This window comes from Lissotriton helveticus, chromosome 3_2 (assembly GCF_964261635.1).
Source record: "Lissotriton helveticus chromosome 3_2, aLisHel1.1, whole genome shotgun sequence".
NCBI classification, from domain to species: Eukaryota; Metazoa; Chordata; class Amphibia; order Caudata; family Salamandridae; genus Lissotriton; species Lissotriton helveticus.
The window spans coordinates 269,287,568-269,302,796 of record NC_136062.1 but is presented as its reverse complement, the minus strand read 5'-3'; the positions used below and the strand labels follow the sequence as shown (position 1 = coordinate 269,302,796).

At 43.3% G+C, this 15,229-nt stretch overlaps 1 protein-coding gene across 2 annotated transcripts in view; it reads left to right on the top strand.

Moving 5' to 3' along the window:
- Positions 1–15,229, top strand: part of MYO1E (myosin IE) — a 616,637-nt gene that overhangs the window by 486,308 nt on the left and 115,100 nt on the right. For both annotated transcript variants that reach the window (XM_078685186.1, XM_078685185.1), the window contains exons 18-19: positions 693–791; positions 15,003–15,147. In XM_078685186.1, coding sequence (XP_078541312.1) covers positions 693–791; positions 15,003–15,147 — 244 coding nt within the window. The remainder of the gene's footprint in view (positions 1–692; positions 792–15,002; positions 15,148–15,229) is intronic.

Genomic DNA, 15,229 nt, shown 5'->3' with positions numbered 1-15,229 from the left:
GACATCTGCCTTACAAACAGCTTCATTTGTGCCATCTCAACGACATGGATATTGTGTCACAGCCAAGGTAGTTACATTTCTTGCATGTATACATTAACATCAGTTGAGCAACCACCTGGACCACAACACATGCTTTCTGCAAGCACCAGTCGCATCAGTTCCAGATCTTACGTCAGTTTTTGAAGGAGGTTCTGCACAACATGTTCACTGCACTCGCTGTTACTGCAACCACCCCCCACTTATTATCTGCATTGTAATCTGCCCATGAGTAAAGAGTCTGATGGCTTATCTGTTATAGTACCATCTGCACTCTTATTTCTCATTCCCCTCCAACCTGATCTCCATATCTGTGGCTCAGTTTTCCCTCTAGCTGGTACTCAGGAATTCCTGATATTGATGATGTAGGCACATGCATGCGCCTTTGTCTTCCCATCTAATTAGCTTTAATGCAAGAAAAAAAAATCTTTAGATTAATAGAAAATTGACCATAGCAGATTATAAACCAAGCCCTATCTTAAAATGTGTCTTATCTGCAGATGGAATTTTGTATGCAATGCAATTAAGAAGGCAATATCCACCGAAAAGATTTGTGTTGCCTTCCGGTGATAGACACTGCTTAGCACAATCTGAGTAAAAAGTGCAACACACACACAAACCAATTCTAAATACTGTGATGTAAATATTTTTTTCAGAGTGAAGCATCAAGTAGAATATCTGGGGCTGAAGGAAAACATTCGAGTGAGGCGAGCAGGCTACGCCTACAGGCGGGTGTTCAGGAAGTTCTTGGAGAGGTGAGGCACCAGCTGATACAACTGTACATTTTTGGCTATCACAGATCTTCCCCCATGTTCGGCCAGAGGTCTCACCTCTGCTCGATGCAAATATCTTGTTCTTTGGGCTGAGTATGCTGATTTTGTGTGCTAGTTCAGACTACAGGTAAAGAGTTTGTATGGGTGCTTGGCATTGGCACAAGCCTTTGCATTGGCAGAACGTGTGTGCATCATCCTGGTAGACTTTCGACTCGAGCGGCGGCTTTCTCACTGCAAGTGGAAGTTTTCTCAATGCGAGCGGTAGCGACCTGCTGCAGCTGCCAGCTCGAAAAATCTTGCCGGGAGTCGGTCTAGTGTTTGATTCTCTTGATAGCCATCTTACGGTTGGCGAGCCGTGCGTGAGAAAAAACTCTGCCACGCGGCAGTTGGCAGATAGAGGGCATTGGTGCACATACCTTCCTGCCTTAGGTGGACCTGGGCACAGAGGAGTGGAAGGCTGGTGCTGGGTGTCATTGACGCTCTTATACTATTTTGCCTACTTAATATTTTTTTTCTTTAAGTCAGTGGTTCAGAGTTTGCGTTTACACAGTGGCTGCCCTAATAGGTACCGTACAACAAATAGGAGGAGAGTGCATTTTTCAACTATTACTGTTTTTTTTTTTTAATCTTTTTATTTAACAAGCTCAATCAACATTGCATAATTACATATATCCATCTGTATGCATACATCACGGACACTTTGGCAGTATATATACATCACAATGGTTTACATAATCACAATTTTCTTGAAAGTGGTAATAATGTGGGATGCACCCTTTTCCTCCCTACAATAGACCAAAACCTGTGGGCTAACCGCCACACACCCTAAAATAGATAGGTCCGAGCATCTGAAGCATTGGGTCACTTTATATTCCTCTGTAATTTCGCCATGGGGACCAAATTCTGCTATTACTTTTTAGCGAACAGGCTTTCAAAATGTAATTCTTTAAATACAAGTACTATCACTCTGAGAGCACCACACTCCAGAGAGGTTGCGCCCTTCAGAGTCAGACAGAGCTGCCACATATAGAAGTCACAACACAACACAACACAACTTTGTTTCAGGAAGGGTTTTTCTGCAGTGACCTCTTCAAAGGTATACAATTAGCAATCCATGCCAGTCTAGAGAACAGATTGCACAGGCTGGGCAGTGGAACACACCTCAAAGCTCTTCGGCACACACATCCATTTACATAGTAGGCTACTACGGTCCCTGAATGTGATTGGCCACATTCTGTAGTTACATTAACCAATAAGAATAATTTAAAAAATAAATATTGAACAATCCAAGTCCTGCCAACTTACCCCAGCCCCACTCCAGCAGTCAATAAAATCCCCAATCTTTACAGAAAGGGTGCCAGGCTCTAGAGGTTCTACCATGCCCTGCACTTGGTGCAGGTGTGCTATGCAAATGCAGGTAACATAACATAACGTATGCATGGCAGGGGAATAATACCCACTGAGGAAGAAGCAGGATTCTCAGGAGAACTACAGACTTTTCTTTCTTTGTTCCCTAAATATGGCTCTTTCACGCGTTATCCCTTTTTAGGTCTCGCCCTGGAATTAGCATCCAAAGGATGCTTCCAGGGTTGGAGACGTATAGTCAGCTGTCTCGAGGGAAGGACGGACGAGAAGGTGCACGAGCGCAGTCCAGGCTGGATTGGTGTGCGCGAACGCGCACGTTCCGTCCTGCGCCGCCCTCCCATACTCCCAGCCTACCGCGCATGCATGCATGCACACAGACAGACACAGACACAGACACACACACACACACACGCGCGCGCACTCGCACTTACACAGACACGCAGGCACCCAGACAGGCAACCCCCTCCTCCCCCACAGTCACACACGCATACACACAGACTCCAAGACACACGCACGCTCACACACATACACAGGCCGCCGCCGCGCGCGCGCCCACACATGCCCCCCTCCCGCCCTCCCGCCCTCACAGGCCAGCCACAAAGCGAAGCCCCACTCACTGGCAGCAGGACTCTTCCTCCATTCTTCGGCACCGGGGCGCAGGGTAGGCTCCTGCCTGCTCCGGTGCTGCAACCAATCGCGGCTCTTCCGTGGGAGGCGGGGTAGGCTCCCGCCCTCCTACTTCCTGTTTCCTGTTGTCGCGCCGGCCTGCCTGACTTCCTGCTCGCAGGCCGGCAAAGTGACGTGTTGGCATGTAAGCTTGTCAGTCTCTGATGTGTTTACTCGTGATCATTTAGGAGAGTCCCCGTTTCGTGACTGACTATACATATGATCGGATTTTCCGCATATGTAAACACAGCATTCCGGATTTATACTTGTGAATGTGTACGTACCACATAGCGTATTCCTTCATGTGTAAATGTAAATGTACCGTTATTTGTGCAAAAATACCGCGTGTGATATTATGACACATCCTAAATTCGTGAAACATTTTTTTGAGCGCATTTAAAACGATCCTTCTAAAGGAAGGCGATACTAAACAAATTAAAATTATTTCTCTACTTAACAATCACGTGCCAATGTCAATATTTTACTAAACTACGAAATTGTTCAGAGAGAGGTCGGAAATTATACTTGTAGAACGAGTCAAACGAGAAATATTTCTTTAAAAAAAAAGGTGCATTTGGTTTTGGCCTTCTTATCTAGTTAGGTACATCTATCTCGAAACCTTTCGTGGTTTTTAGTAAATATTATGAGATAAAACACCCAAGGCCACATATTGTATTACCACAACACACTCTGAAATTATAGCTGGATTCGTCTGCTGAATGTAATCCACGAAATGTCTATGTTTATGGCACTTTAGTCAAAAGTAACAGTAAAGCGTAAAGCTGTTAGATGAAAATATAATTGGAATTCTCTCATACGTTTCTATTTCCGGTTTTGCTTGCGACACGCTTTGCAATTCTGACGGTTTTGCAAAAAAAAAAAAAAATAGGAGTCATGCTGGCCTGTAAACTGCAGTGCTCATTTGTATTCCAAGATGCCCGCAGAAACATGACTCAGCACTTATGTCCCTTTTTATAAAAACAAAACGTAACTACTGCAAAAGAAAATAGCCAATGCCATTTACAATACTAAAAGCTCAAACTTTGCCTAATGCGAGACCTATTGCATTGCAAATGCTTGTTATACTTTCAATCCAATGTATGAGCCGAAGAGATTTGGCTCAGACTCCTGTACTTTGTAATATTAAATAAGGTAATTCAATCATTTATTCACTCGCCTGCCTCCCCATTCGCTTCCTATTGCTCAGTTTTATATTAATTTCCTGTAAACCAGCGCATCTACGTCGTTCATTTAAAAGACAAGAGAAATATTTATGTAAATAGAATGAAAAACAGGAGCAAAAAAATGAACAGAACAATCCAGCTGGCCTGTATACAAAAACACAAAGTAATGTAGCTATTAGTCTCACTAATGTTTTCCCATTATATATATATATATATATGTGTGTGTGTGTGCGTGTGTGTGTGTATGTGTGCGTGCGTACGTGTGTGTGTGTAGAATGTTCATCAGTACACTATACTGGACAATAAATGTTGTACCGTGGCTGAACTTAGATGACTTTCTTGTCTAATTTCTAACCCTTCCCTCAGTTTCCTGCCCTGACAGGAGTCGAAGCAGACAGGCTCTAATCTGAGTCTGTCATCCTTGTGCTTGAGTTCAAACACCTAATCCTCATTGAAGGATTGATGGCAGTAATGTAAATACTGCACTCTGTTCCTGCATTATGACTTAATCTCTTCTGATCTCACATTTGTGTCCTAGCAGGATACTTACAATCCGCATGTGTGATTGCAGGATAAGGAAGCAAATGTAGCGGCTTTAGAATCTCTATTAACATTTTAAATTTACATCTGATAACTCTGTCTCCAGATGTGCTCTTTTAAAGCTTCTTCTAAGCTGAACCAATGGCAAGGTCCCCTCCGCGCACTCTATAGCTCTTAAAGTACATCCTTGCTGGAGAGCTTACTAATTGTCAGGACAGAGCCTTACCACGCGAAGCCCCAAAAGGATACTACTTATCCAGCTGCAATTTTGTAAATGGTACTCCCAGAACATATCTACCAAAATAGAGCATCATATGTCACTTGAGGGCCAACCTATGAGTCTCATGTTTCCTTAAAGTGGATAATTGAAACTTATCCCGTATTTTGATGTCAACCGTTTTCCAGTCGGTCAGTGCAGCAAAGCCTGCCCTTTTCCTAGTGTACGCCTGTGGCACCCTTGATATATTTATATCATTTGTTCACTCACGCTCGCCTGTTCACTCACTCATTCACCCACGCATGCTGATGCACAACCACTTACTGTCCCATGCTTTGTGTCCCCAGCTGCTTTAGAGCGGGATCTCACACATGGAAAGTAGTCTTATATGTGACAAAGCAGTTACTTTCTTATTAGCCCCATCTGTTGTGTGTGGTATTTTGAGATGTTGGGAGCCTTTGGGATTGTGATCAATCAGTTTGCTGTGTTTGGGGCCCGTCAGTGTGGTCCACTTGTAGAGAGTTACGTCAAGATACTGTCAAACATATAGTGCAGAAGTAGTGCCGCTTTACTATCATGTGGTTTTATTGTCAGTGGAAACGATGCATGGATTGGGGCATATGGTGGATGATGGCCAGTGTTGTGTGGGGTGCATGATTGGCAGCGACCTGAACATACATTGGAAGAAGCCGGGTGTTGTACGTGATGCATAGTTGGAAGGGGGTTGGGTGATTGAAACATGTGGTGGATGGTGTCCAGTGTTGTGGAGGGGTGCATGGTTGACGGCAGTTTGGGTGGATTGAGGCACAGATTGAATGATGTTCAGTGTTGTGTGAAATGCATGTCTGGCAGGGAGTTCAATGGATTGAGACAAATGCTGGAAGGTGTCTGGTGTTTGTGATGCGTGTTCAGTAGGGGGTTAGGCGACTTAAGACATCTGTTTGTTGTTATCTAAGGTTGTAAGCGATACATGATTGGCAGGATGTTGGATGGGTTGAACATACATTGGGTGATGTTTGGTGTTGTCTGTGATGTGTAGTTGGGAAAGCGTTATATGGATTGAGACACATGTTGGATGGTGTCCAGTGTTGTATATGATGCATGCTTGGCAGAGCGTTTGGTGGACTGAGACATTGTTTGTGCCTAGTTTTATAAGGGGGATTTACATGTACTGAGACATATGTTGGATAGGTGATCGATGTTGTCTGTTATGCATGTTTGATGGGGTAGGGTGGATTGATACATAGGTTGGATGGTGACCCATGTTGTGCATCATGGCCCTCAGGTGTACTGGGAAAGCACATTTGTTGCATATAGCAAGGACACGTAAATAATCCTAGCAAATGTGCATTGTTTCCAAGGCAAGGGATAGGTTGTAAGCCTATTTTAACATGCCTCAATCCACGTTTACTGTTAAATTTGATCCCACTGCAGAGATTTAATTTCAGGTTTATTCAGATTTTACTTTGTAAAGACCACTCAGCAGCACTGATGTAGCATCAAGGGACCTAGGATGTGTTTCTTAATGTGACCTATGTCAGGGACGTGTTGGTGTCATGAATAATGGTCCATAAAGCGTGTTGTGTCACTGCAGCTGCTGCTTATTGCATGTTCTGTCACTGGAGCTACTGCTTATCGCATGTTGAGTAGCTGCAGCTACTCTACGCGACTTTACACTCGACTGTAGGGTGGTGATGCTCTTAAAAAGCCACCATTATAGTTCCATTGTGATTTGTTTTCGATTTCTAAATACTGCTTTGTGCGAGTAGGTACTTTCTCACCTCTTTGAAGGTATATTCATCTTGTGCAATGGAAATATATCTATAAAATGAACTTCAAGTACAAAAATCCTTTAGTGCTGAGTTTTGGACATGGACACGCTGCGAGGTCATGCATTTCTGTTTCCAGGTTTGGATTGGTTGTAAGACAAGGAGACGCAAACACACACAGCAATGGTGTCTGAATCCAGGATCACTGTGTCGCTGTCATACGAGCGCGAGACACGAGTCTGGGATCGGATTCAGGTTTAACACCGACAGTCTTTGTAGGTAAAGTTGGGCCAGCCCGAGGGTTGGTCAGGGCAGGAAAGGTGTGCCCCCCAGAGCTGTTTTACTTGGGAACTTCCTGGCATCTCTGTGACTTTGCAGAATGGTGCGCTGAATGGGCCTTTTTGTGCTCAAATGTATACTTCCATGAACGAGTCCCTAGTCTCTGTGAAGGGCCTGTGTGTTGAGAAGGTCAAGCAATCGGTGGGCTGAGCCCTCTCCTCCCTCTCACAGGAAGTCCCTAAACCAGGAACCTAAAGGGAGGCTTTTGAAAGGCGTCCATGCTAGCAACGCCTCAGCGAGGACTTCCTGCCCCTTACAGGAAATAAAAAACTGGGGTTCCAGAAGTAGAGGAGTTCTTTGATTACCTACCATAGCCTACTTTATTTATACATATAATTGGGATAAATACCCCTGCCTTACATTATAAGGACATGGTATAAAGTGCCTCCTTCCTTACATTATAAGGATATGGTATAAAGTGCCTCCTTCCTTACAGTATAAGGATATGGTATAAAGTGCCTCCTTCCTTACATTATAAGGATATGGTATAAAGTGCCTCCTTCCTTACATTATAAGGATATGGTATAAAGTGCCTCCTTCCTTACAGTATAAGGATATGGTATAAAGTGCCTCCTTCCTTACATTATAAGGATATGATATAAAGTGCCTCCTTCCTTACATTATAAGGATATACTATAAAGTGCCTCATTCCTTACATTATAAGGATATACTATAAAGTGCCTCCTTCCTTACATTATAAGGATATACTATAAAGCGCCTCCTTCCTTACATTATAAGGATATTGCTGGTCACTGAGGGGGTCCCTTGATCATGAGAGGAATCATACCACAGGCCCCATGAAACTTAGAGGGGATTTTCAATATCCTTTTAACGTACTGTCAGTGCTTAATTTGTGTTGGTGGGGGCCACCGCTCTTATTTATGGGAACCAGAAATTATTTTTCCTGTACCAGATATTTACTGAGTGCAAAAGAGGAAAAACACACTAAACGGAAAGATGGAGGAAGAGAAAGGCGCCTAAAGCGTCACAAAGGAAGAAAGCAGGAACCTGCAAGAGTAAGTAAAAGGGGCAGTGAGTGTCGGGTAGTGGAGTAAAGACTACCAGCCTTGTTATTCTGCATGCTTACATTTAAACACACTGGTCTCTAGATCTCTTTATTTCACAAATTAAGCACTGTGCTGCCAAGGGTGTTTATTCCTTATAAAGTACGGTCACACCATCACCCTTTCCACAAACTGAGTAAATCCTTGGTGTCTTCTCTTTTATGGGAAAGAGGCAGCATGTTTGAAGCCATGAAGAGTAAAAGCAGAATCTGAAATGCAAAATTAAAGACACCAAAAGGTGATTGGTAATTTGTTGCAAAAAAGTATAAGAATTCGTTTTTCAGATAAAAAAAAGTATTGTGGTTCACAATGTGTAGAAACATGCACATAAATTCTCTCTTCCCTTTAAAGGTCCACAGTGTGCAAAAAATAAACATATTGCCAGAAATATCTTCTTCCTGCTGATCATTTTAGAAAGACAGATTAGGAGATTGAAAAGCCAGTTCTCGTATGTTTAAACTGCAGCTGTAATTATGCTCTGTGACCTGTCTTTCTTTTTAGCTGCTGGCTCTGACAGCTCAAATCATGACATAGAGCTCAACTTTAATAACTTACTACAGTTAAGCAGCTATGTCATTTTATTACAGGTTACTAGAGACGTTACAAATTGACTGTACTAAGGAAATTATGGATAGGCTTTTAAACAAGGATTATAGGCTCCCATTTCTTAGATAAAGCTATAAAAATTGAAGTATTTATATCCGAAGAGGGCAAAACTGTGAGATATATATTGTTTTAGCTATAAAATGCCCTTTTTCGGATAGTATTTCCTTTTAAAAAGGTTGCAGCATCACTAATCCAATACTCATAGCAGAAGGTATTAGAGCATTGAATAGTGCTCAATGCAACCGATTAGACCCTAAATCTCATCTAGTCTGTTCATTTAGCCTGGTTGATAACGTGGGTGGCCTGTGTGGGAAGAGTTTGATGTTGTGCGTGAGGTCCTTATGGTGCTCGGATCCTTTTGCTGTGAACCTGTTGGTAAAGTGAGAGGAATAAGAGCTGTAGTTGCATTTTGTTATTGTTGTTATTATTACCTTGAGTTTATATAGCGCCAAATCACCGGCAGGTCTCTAGGCGGTCTCAGGTCTCTAGGCTTTGCATATTCTTGCAATCTTTGTGTATGTGACTAATCAGTTTATTGTTCATTGCATGGGTTGCAAGGGTGTAGGGTTGGAAGGGTGCTGCAAAGGTGTCACTGTGGACTGCAGTAGTTATGGTCTAGCCAACCTTCCACTGTGCGGCATTTGAGAAGTTCGGTCCCAAAGCGGTATCTGTGTGTTGGGTGCACATCAAGGATGTGGACAACAGACACAGTTCTACACTGTGACTCGCATTGCCTATCACCTCAGAAATAAGTGGTAGCGGGGATAAATCGACAAGACCACTTATGTGAAAATTGATTTACTGACATTTAGGATAAATTTAAACTGCAAAATAGCACATTAGAAAAAAGGACAAAGAATACCAGAATAATAAAGAATACATAATACAGAAAAGAAATTGAACGCCTAAAAAAAGTTCATACTGTCAATCACACAAGCAAGCATAATTTTAAACAAATTAACTTCAGTGGACCCTCACTTAATCATTACTGTAATCCGGGAATCCTCCATTGAATGGTAATTGGAATCCGAGCAGGGGCGGTTTCTTCATTTGTGCAAAGGGACGTTGACCCTCTACCCGATGTGATCTGACACTCATTTTAATTGTAACATGTCTGTTTACATGCGTTACTGCCTGGAGTGACGTTGGGGGTGGAGCTTCATTAATCGCCAGTGAAGACAGTGGAGCAGCCTTTAAAGTTAAGTGCGCATGTCGAGTTGGACTGGTTGCTTTTGTGTCCAGCCCGACATGCACACTTTAGAGATCTGTGCAATTCTAGCTCTGGGCTGAACACAGCCACAGACACCAATCTGCTATCAGGCACTGGGTTTACGTGCTCCAGCCAATCCAAATCCTGCTTTGATACTGTTTACTAACATAAACAGCAAGGGAGCAGCGTTTGGATTGGCTCATTTAGGCGTCAGATGGTAAGCCACCAATCCGGAGGTGTGCCTGCTGCATAGAAGATTCAGTGCTGTGTGGGTGGCGGTTCACAGCAGATGACAAGCCCCTCCTCCAGACAGAAGAACGGGGTGCCAAGGATTCGGGACCCCTCACCAAGGCCAGGCAGCAGTGATGCTCCTCTTTATCACCCATTGATCACCCGGACGGCTAAGCTGAGCAGGTGATACATTTGATTAAATCATTGAAGAGTTCCTCCTCTAAAGAGCCGCTCAGTATTTCAACCTCTCCTCGGAGTTCTTTACATTTCGCTTCAATTATTCGTTTTGGGTAAATCTTACAGCATGGAAGATAAGTCGAAAACTGCATCGCGATAACTCAGCTGCGTGGGAAAAAGCCAGGCGGAGACTGATGTCTCACCAAATGTCTCTTTCTGCTGCAGCAGGAATAAAAGTAATAATGTATTTTTTATATGACCCTTCATGTCCTTTTTTTATTCCTAACCGCTGTAAGGTGTTATTATCACCCATCACCCACGTGACAGTACTCTCTCAGTCCACCTTTGAAGGACGAACGGCTGAGCTGACCTGTCGGTATTGAAACCCTTGGTATGAGACTGCACCAGAAGTCAGCAGTGAGTACTCAACCTCCTGAGCTATCTTGCTCTGCCAGAGTACACATGTAGGTGGTGGAGTACACCCATGAGATAGGTGGTGAGGTCAGTAAACGGAGCGGAAATGCACAAGCCACCCAAACACGTCACTCTCTTTGTACAGGACAAATACACAGGATCCAGTAATATAATCTAGTTTAAACTTAGATCCGAGTTTAAGTTTAATTATTGCATGTCACAACATACCACCTCCACACCAAGCACGGCAGAGGGTTCTAAGTAGGCCTGGGCGTAGTTCGCGGAGTTTTGCTACGCGGAACTCTGCGAAGTTACAAACACCCTCTGCAAAGTTCCGCGAGTGGCAAAGTGCAGTGTGAACTGAAGTTTGTGTTGGTATAACTGCCGCTCGGGTAGAAATTCTACCCAAGCGGCAGCTCGTGCTCGGAACTTACCGTTCACGATTGTGAATTTACCGTTACCAGAAAAAGCTCACCTGCACATCGCGAAGCGGAGTTTTCTGCACTCCGCGAGCTCCGCGGAGTGCAGAAAACTCCGCAAACTCCGCGAACGGAGTGAAGTACACCACCCAGGTCTAGTGCTAACCCCCACACATAGAAATGACCTTCATTGAAGAGTAGCAAAGATCACCCCTCTGTTTGCCGGATTAACTATGAAGGGTTGTTTGATTGTCTGCCCTAGAAGAATAGATATATGTTGATTATGAGAAGAGTTCCATTGCTAGTGGGAAACATCCTTTACACCGCGGATGTTTCAAGGCAGTGCTGTTACGACGCGTCCTTTACAACGCAATTCGTAACCACGACTTGCGCTGGAGGGCGCTACAGGATTAAGAATAGTATATTTACTATTCCAACACCTTCCCTAGTGTCCACGGGGACTGGTGTTAGAATAGTAAATTATACTATTCTCGATCCGCGCCCCCAAAGCGTCGTTGTCACGACTTGCGTTGTAAAAAACGCGTTGTAACAGCACGCGTTGTGACGGTACCGTCATACATCCTTGCTAGTCACTGCCAAAGGTTTTCTGTTTCCCTTTTTTCTCTTTTTATGTTACTTCATTTTTTCATTCCGATTGTAAACACATTTTGCTGCACACAGTTCTCCTTGGAGTGATAGACTTCTGAGTACCATACAGCGAATATGCACCCATTGTCGTAACTATGAAGCGAGAGCACGGATGCCCAAATAGTCTGCCATGACGTAAGATCCTTGAATAGCCCCGTAGACAGATTGTAAGATTTATGTGATGAAATGTCCTGTTGTAACAGTGCAGCGCTGCAATAAAAATACGTTTAAAAAAAAGTTTCATTATTGCAGATTATGCATGCCAATAGAGTAAGATGCTGTAATGAGAATGTTTAGTGAACCGAATGAGCAAATCATGGCAAAACCTAAAAAGATACAAAAATATGAAAAATCACAGTAAATATGTAGTGTCACTTTGGCGTAGGTAGCATGCATTAAATCAGACAGCTACATATGTATAAATGACGTAATCCTAAAAGTTGCATGTGGGAAGGAGCTTGGCTGCACACAGTCTGCTTACCACATTTTAAAAACTCCTGTTTTTGCACAGCTCATACAGTAGAGGTGGGGATGTCCCACACCTGGGTTAGTGTGCTGTCTTCTCATCAGAGCATACATTAAGTTTTCAGGTTATCCGCTGGCCATAGCCCTGCATAAGGAACCAGAGTAGTGGTGTCAGATTTGTGGCACCTGAGTGCTTGCCTTGGACCCTACTGGGAACCACTTTGAAGTGTTCTTAAATCTCAGTTGCTGATATTGGGCTCTGCGTGCTTTGATCCAGTCACCCTCCCTACACGAGTTGCCCACTGTGTGATAGCAAGCAGTTTTACCCCGGCTCACCACTTTAAAATGTTATCAGCCGCCACTAAATCCGAGGACCCCCAACAAGATACTACCGGAAGCCAAGGACCCCTGCCTCAGCTATTTAAAGAATTTGAACCTCAAAACAAGACGCACAAAATACATAAAGACGCACTCATCAAACAAATACACAAAGTATGAAATATGTTTTTTAAATTCCCAAATATCATACATTTTAATTTTATTGGGGAGTTTGGAGCTTTTCTAAATGTATTTGAATCCACCTATCTTCGATACTATATTCTGTTTACCGTACTTCCACTGCTCCCACAAATCAATCTGAAAATGCCAACTTTATTTTTAGCCTCCAATTTCAAATTCCTTCACATTTACAGAACGTTTTAAAAGTTTCAAATTTACATTTTCCTTCTTAATTTATATATACTTTATATATGCTTAAAGATCATTTACTATTCTTAACAGTTGAGGACCCACTGAGTCAGCATCGTAGATTCTCAGGGGCCCGCGGACAACCAGTTAAGAGCCACTGCGTTAAAACCTTATAGATGTCTAGCTTGGTGAAACTGCACTAAGCTGCACCTCCTGTGCCAGCGTCATAGACTTAAGTTTATAGGGTAAGGTACCCACCTAACCTCACAACTATTCATAGGTGCCTGGGCAGAGAGTTTCATAGTTTGGTCATTTCACCTTTGAGGCACAACCTCCAAATTGGAGCGAAAGCCTTTTAGAATGAAAATCTTTTGAGTCCGCCTTGGAACGCAAGAGTTTGGAGGGTGGAGAGAATGAAACAAGGTAGTGAACTATTTTACAGTGAACCCTTTAATGGCAATGTAAATTAGACAGATTTATATTTGATACTCAATTCTCAACTAGTCCATTTTTGAACGTTTAACTAAAACGTCATATTTAAATGAAGGGGAATGCCGTGTTTTTCTCAGACTACAAACGACAGATGGAGCCTGAATAATGTAGTCTTGACATGATCTTTGCCTGAATAACCATATTTTTGTGTTCTGTGGTGAGAAATGGAGTGACTGTAGGTGATGCCTAAAGATAGAAGTAATCCTTCTTTACCCCTGTCCGAACTTGTGGTTGAAATCGTTTTTGGATATTACCCCCAAAGTGGACCTTCTGCTACTGGGGTTCTGGGGAGCTGAGGCTGTGTAGGCCTTTAATGGCGGGGTACCACACTTGTCTTCCAACAGGTATACCCCCGTATTTTCCCTGCTGTGGCAGAGCCCGCTCACTTTCACCAGGCCTTATCAGCCAGATGGCTGCCATGTTTGGATTGCAGCATGTTTTCTCTATTACTTCTTTTTATTTTTGTGGCATATCCTTGCAATAAAAAAACACATATTGCACCACCTTGTAAGTGACCTGCCGGCTGGATTGTTGCACTTGCTATCATGCTGGAGTAGAGTCTCAGCAAGATCTTTAGTAACAGTCAGGCTTGAAGAAGAAAAAACTAATCTAATGGATCAGCCATGGTCAATTTGAATTTGCTTTGCCCTTGATGCTTCTATTACTGGTTGTGGGACGTGGTCTTATGATGTGGAAAGGAATATATGTAAGGAACTCAGGGGTATATCACCAAGCAATAGCGATAATTATCGCTATTGCTTGGTTAGAGACAAAAATTTACCGCTGAGCTGCGGCAATTTTTATCGCAGATAAACCTTGGTATTACCAAGGTTTATCGCAAATGCGATAAAAAACGGCCGCAATGCATAAATATCGCTGAAAAGTCAGTGATATTCATGCATTACCGAGCTAATGCTCTTAGGCATGTTATCCACCTTCCATTGGATAACATGGGTAAGAACTGCTCAGGGCAGGTGTTAGCTTTTGGAGATATTCGCGCTTAGCGCAACTATCTCCAAAAGTTGGTAATAGGAGATAGCGATGTTAGCGACTGTTTCCAGTCGCTAACATCTTGGCACGCCCACTTTGCATGTCATTAGTGATAAATAACACTGACATGCAAAGTGGGGCCCGAGATGGTCGCTATCTCCTACTAGCTGTCGCTAACTGGTGTTAGCGACAGCTAGGTAATAGGGAGATAATTTTATCTCCGCTTTCTTGGCTTTTAAAGCCAAAAAAAGCAGAGATAAGCCCCCTTGATAATATGCCCCTCAGTTTCATCACGATGAAACCACGATAAAGGAGCGATTGCCGGAGGTGAAGGCCTTCTCATGTGCCTGTCCTGAGTTTATTCACATCATATTATTTATCATTGTTTTTGAGCCAATGCCTGCTTGTGTGCCACTGCTGAAGATGAGAGCTACAGCCCTTTCCCCTGCCAGTACTACATGCTTGATTTATATGTAAGCCATCCTTGTGGTGGCTAGCATGCATGTCATCCATTTAGTGTGTAATCCTGGGTACCATGCTTGGAGAGGGTACACTAGGGTTTTACAGCACCAAATATATCTGCACATCCAGTTGAGGCATAGAGCTTTTTTTGAAAGAGATAAAATACCAATATTTATTAATTGTACAACATACGTAACTACCATATGCAGTTTTGATGCCGGCTAACTGTTCGCTGTTTTCTGTAACAGATACGCCATTCTGACGCCTGAAACGTGGCCTTCGTGGAGGGGGGATGAGAAGCAGGGCGTCCTGCACCTCCTCCGATCCGTTAATATGGACCAGGATCAGTTTCAGCTGGGAAAGACCAAGCTCTTCATCAAAGCCCCTGAGTCGGTGAGTATGAGCGAGGGACATCGGCGGTCTTGGATCGAGTCCTGTAACTAACGGCATCAGACACACACTGGGATAGACTTGG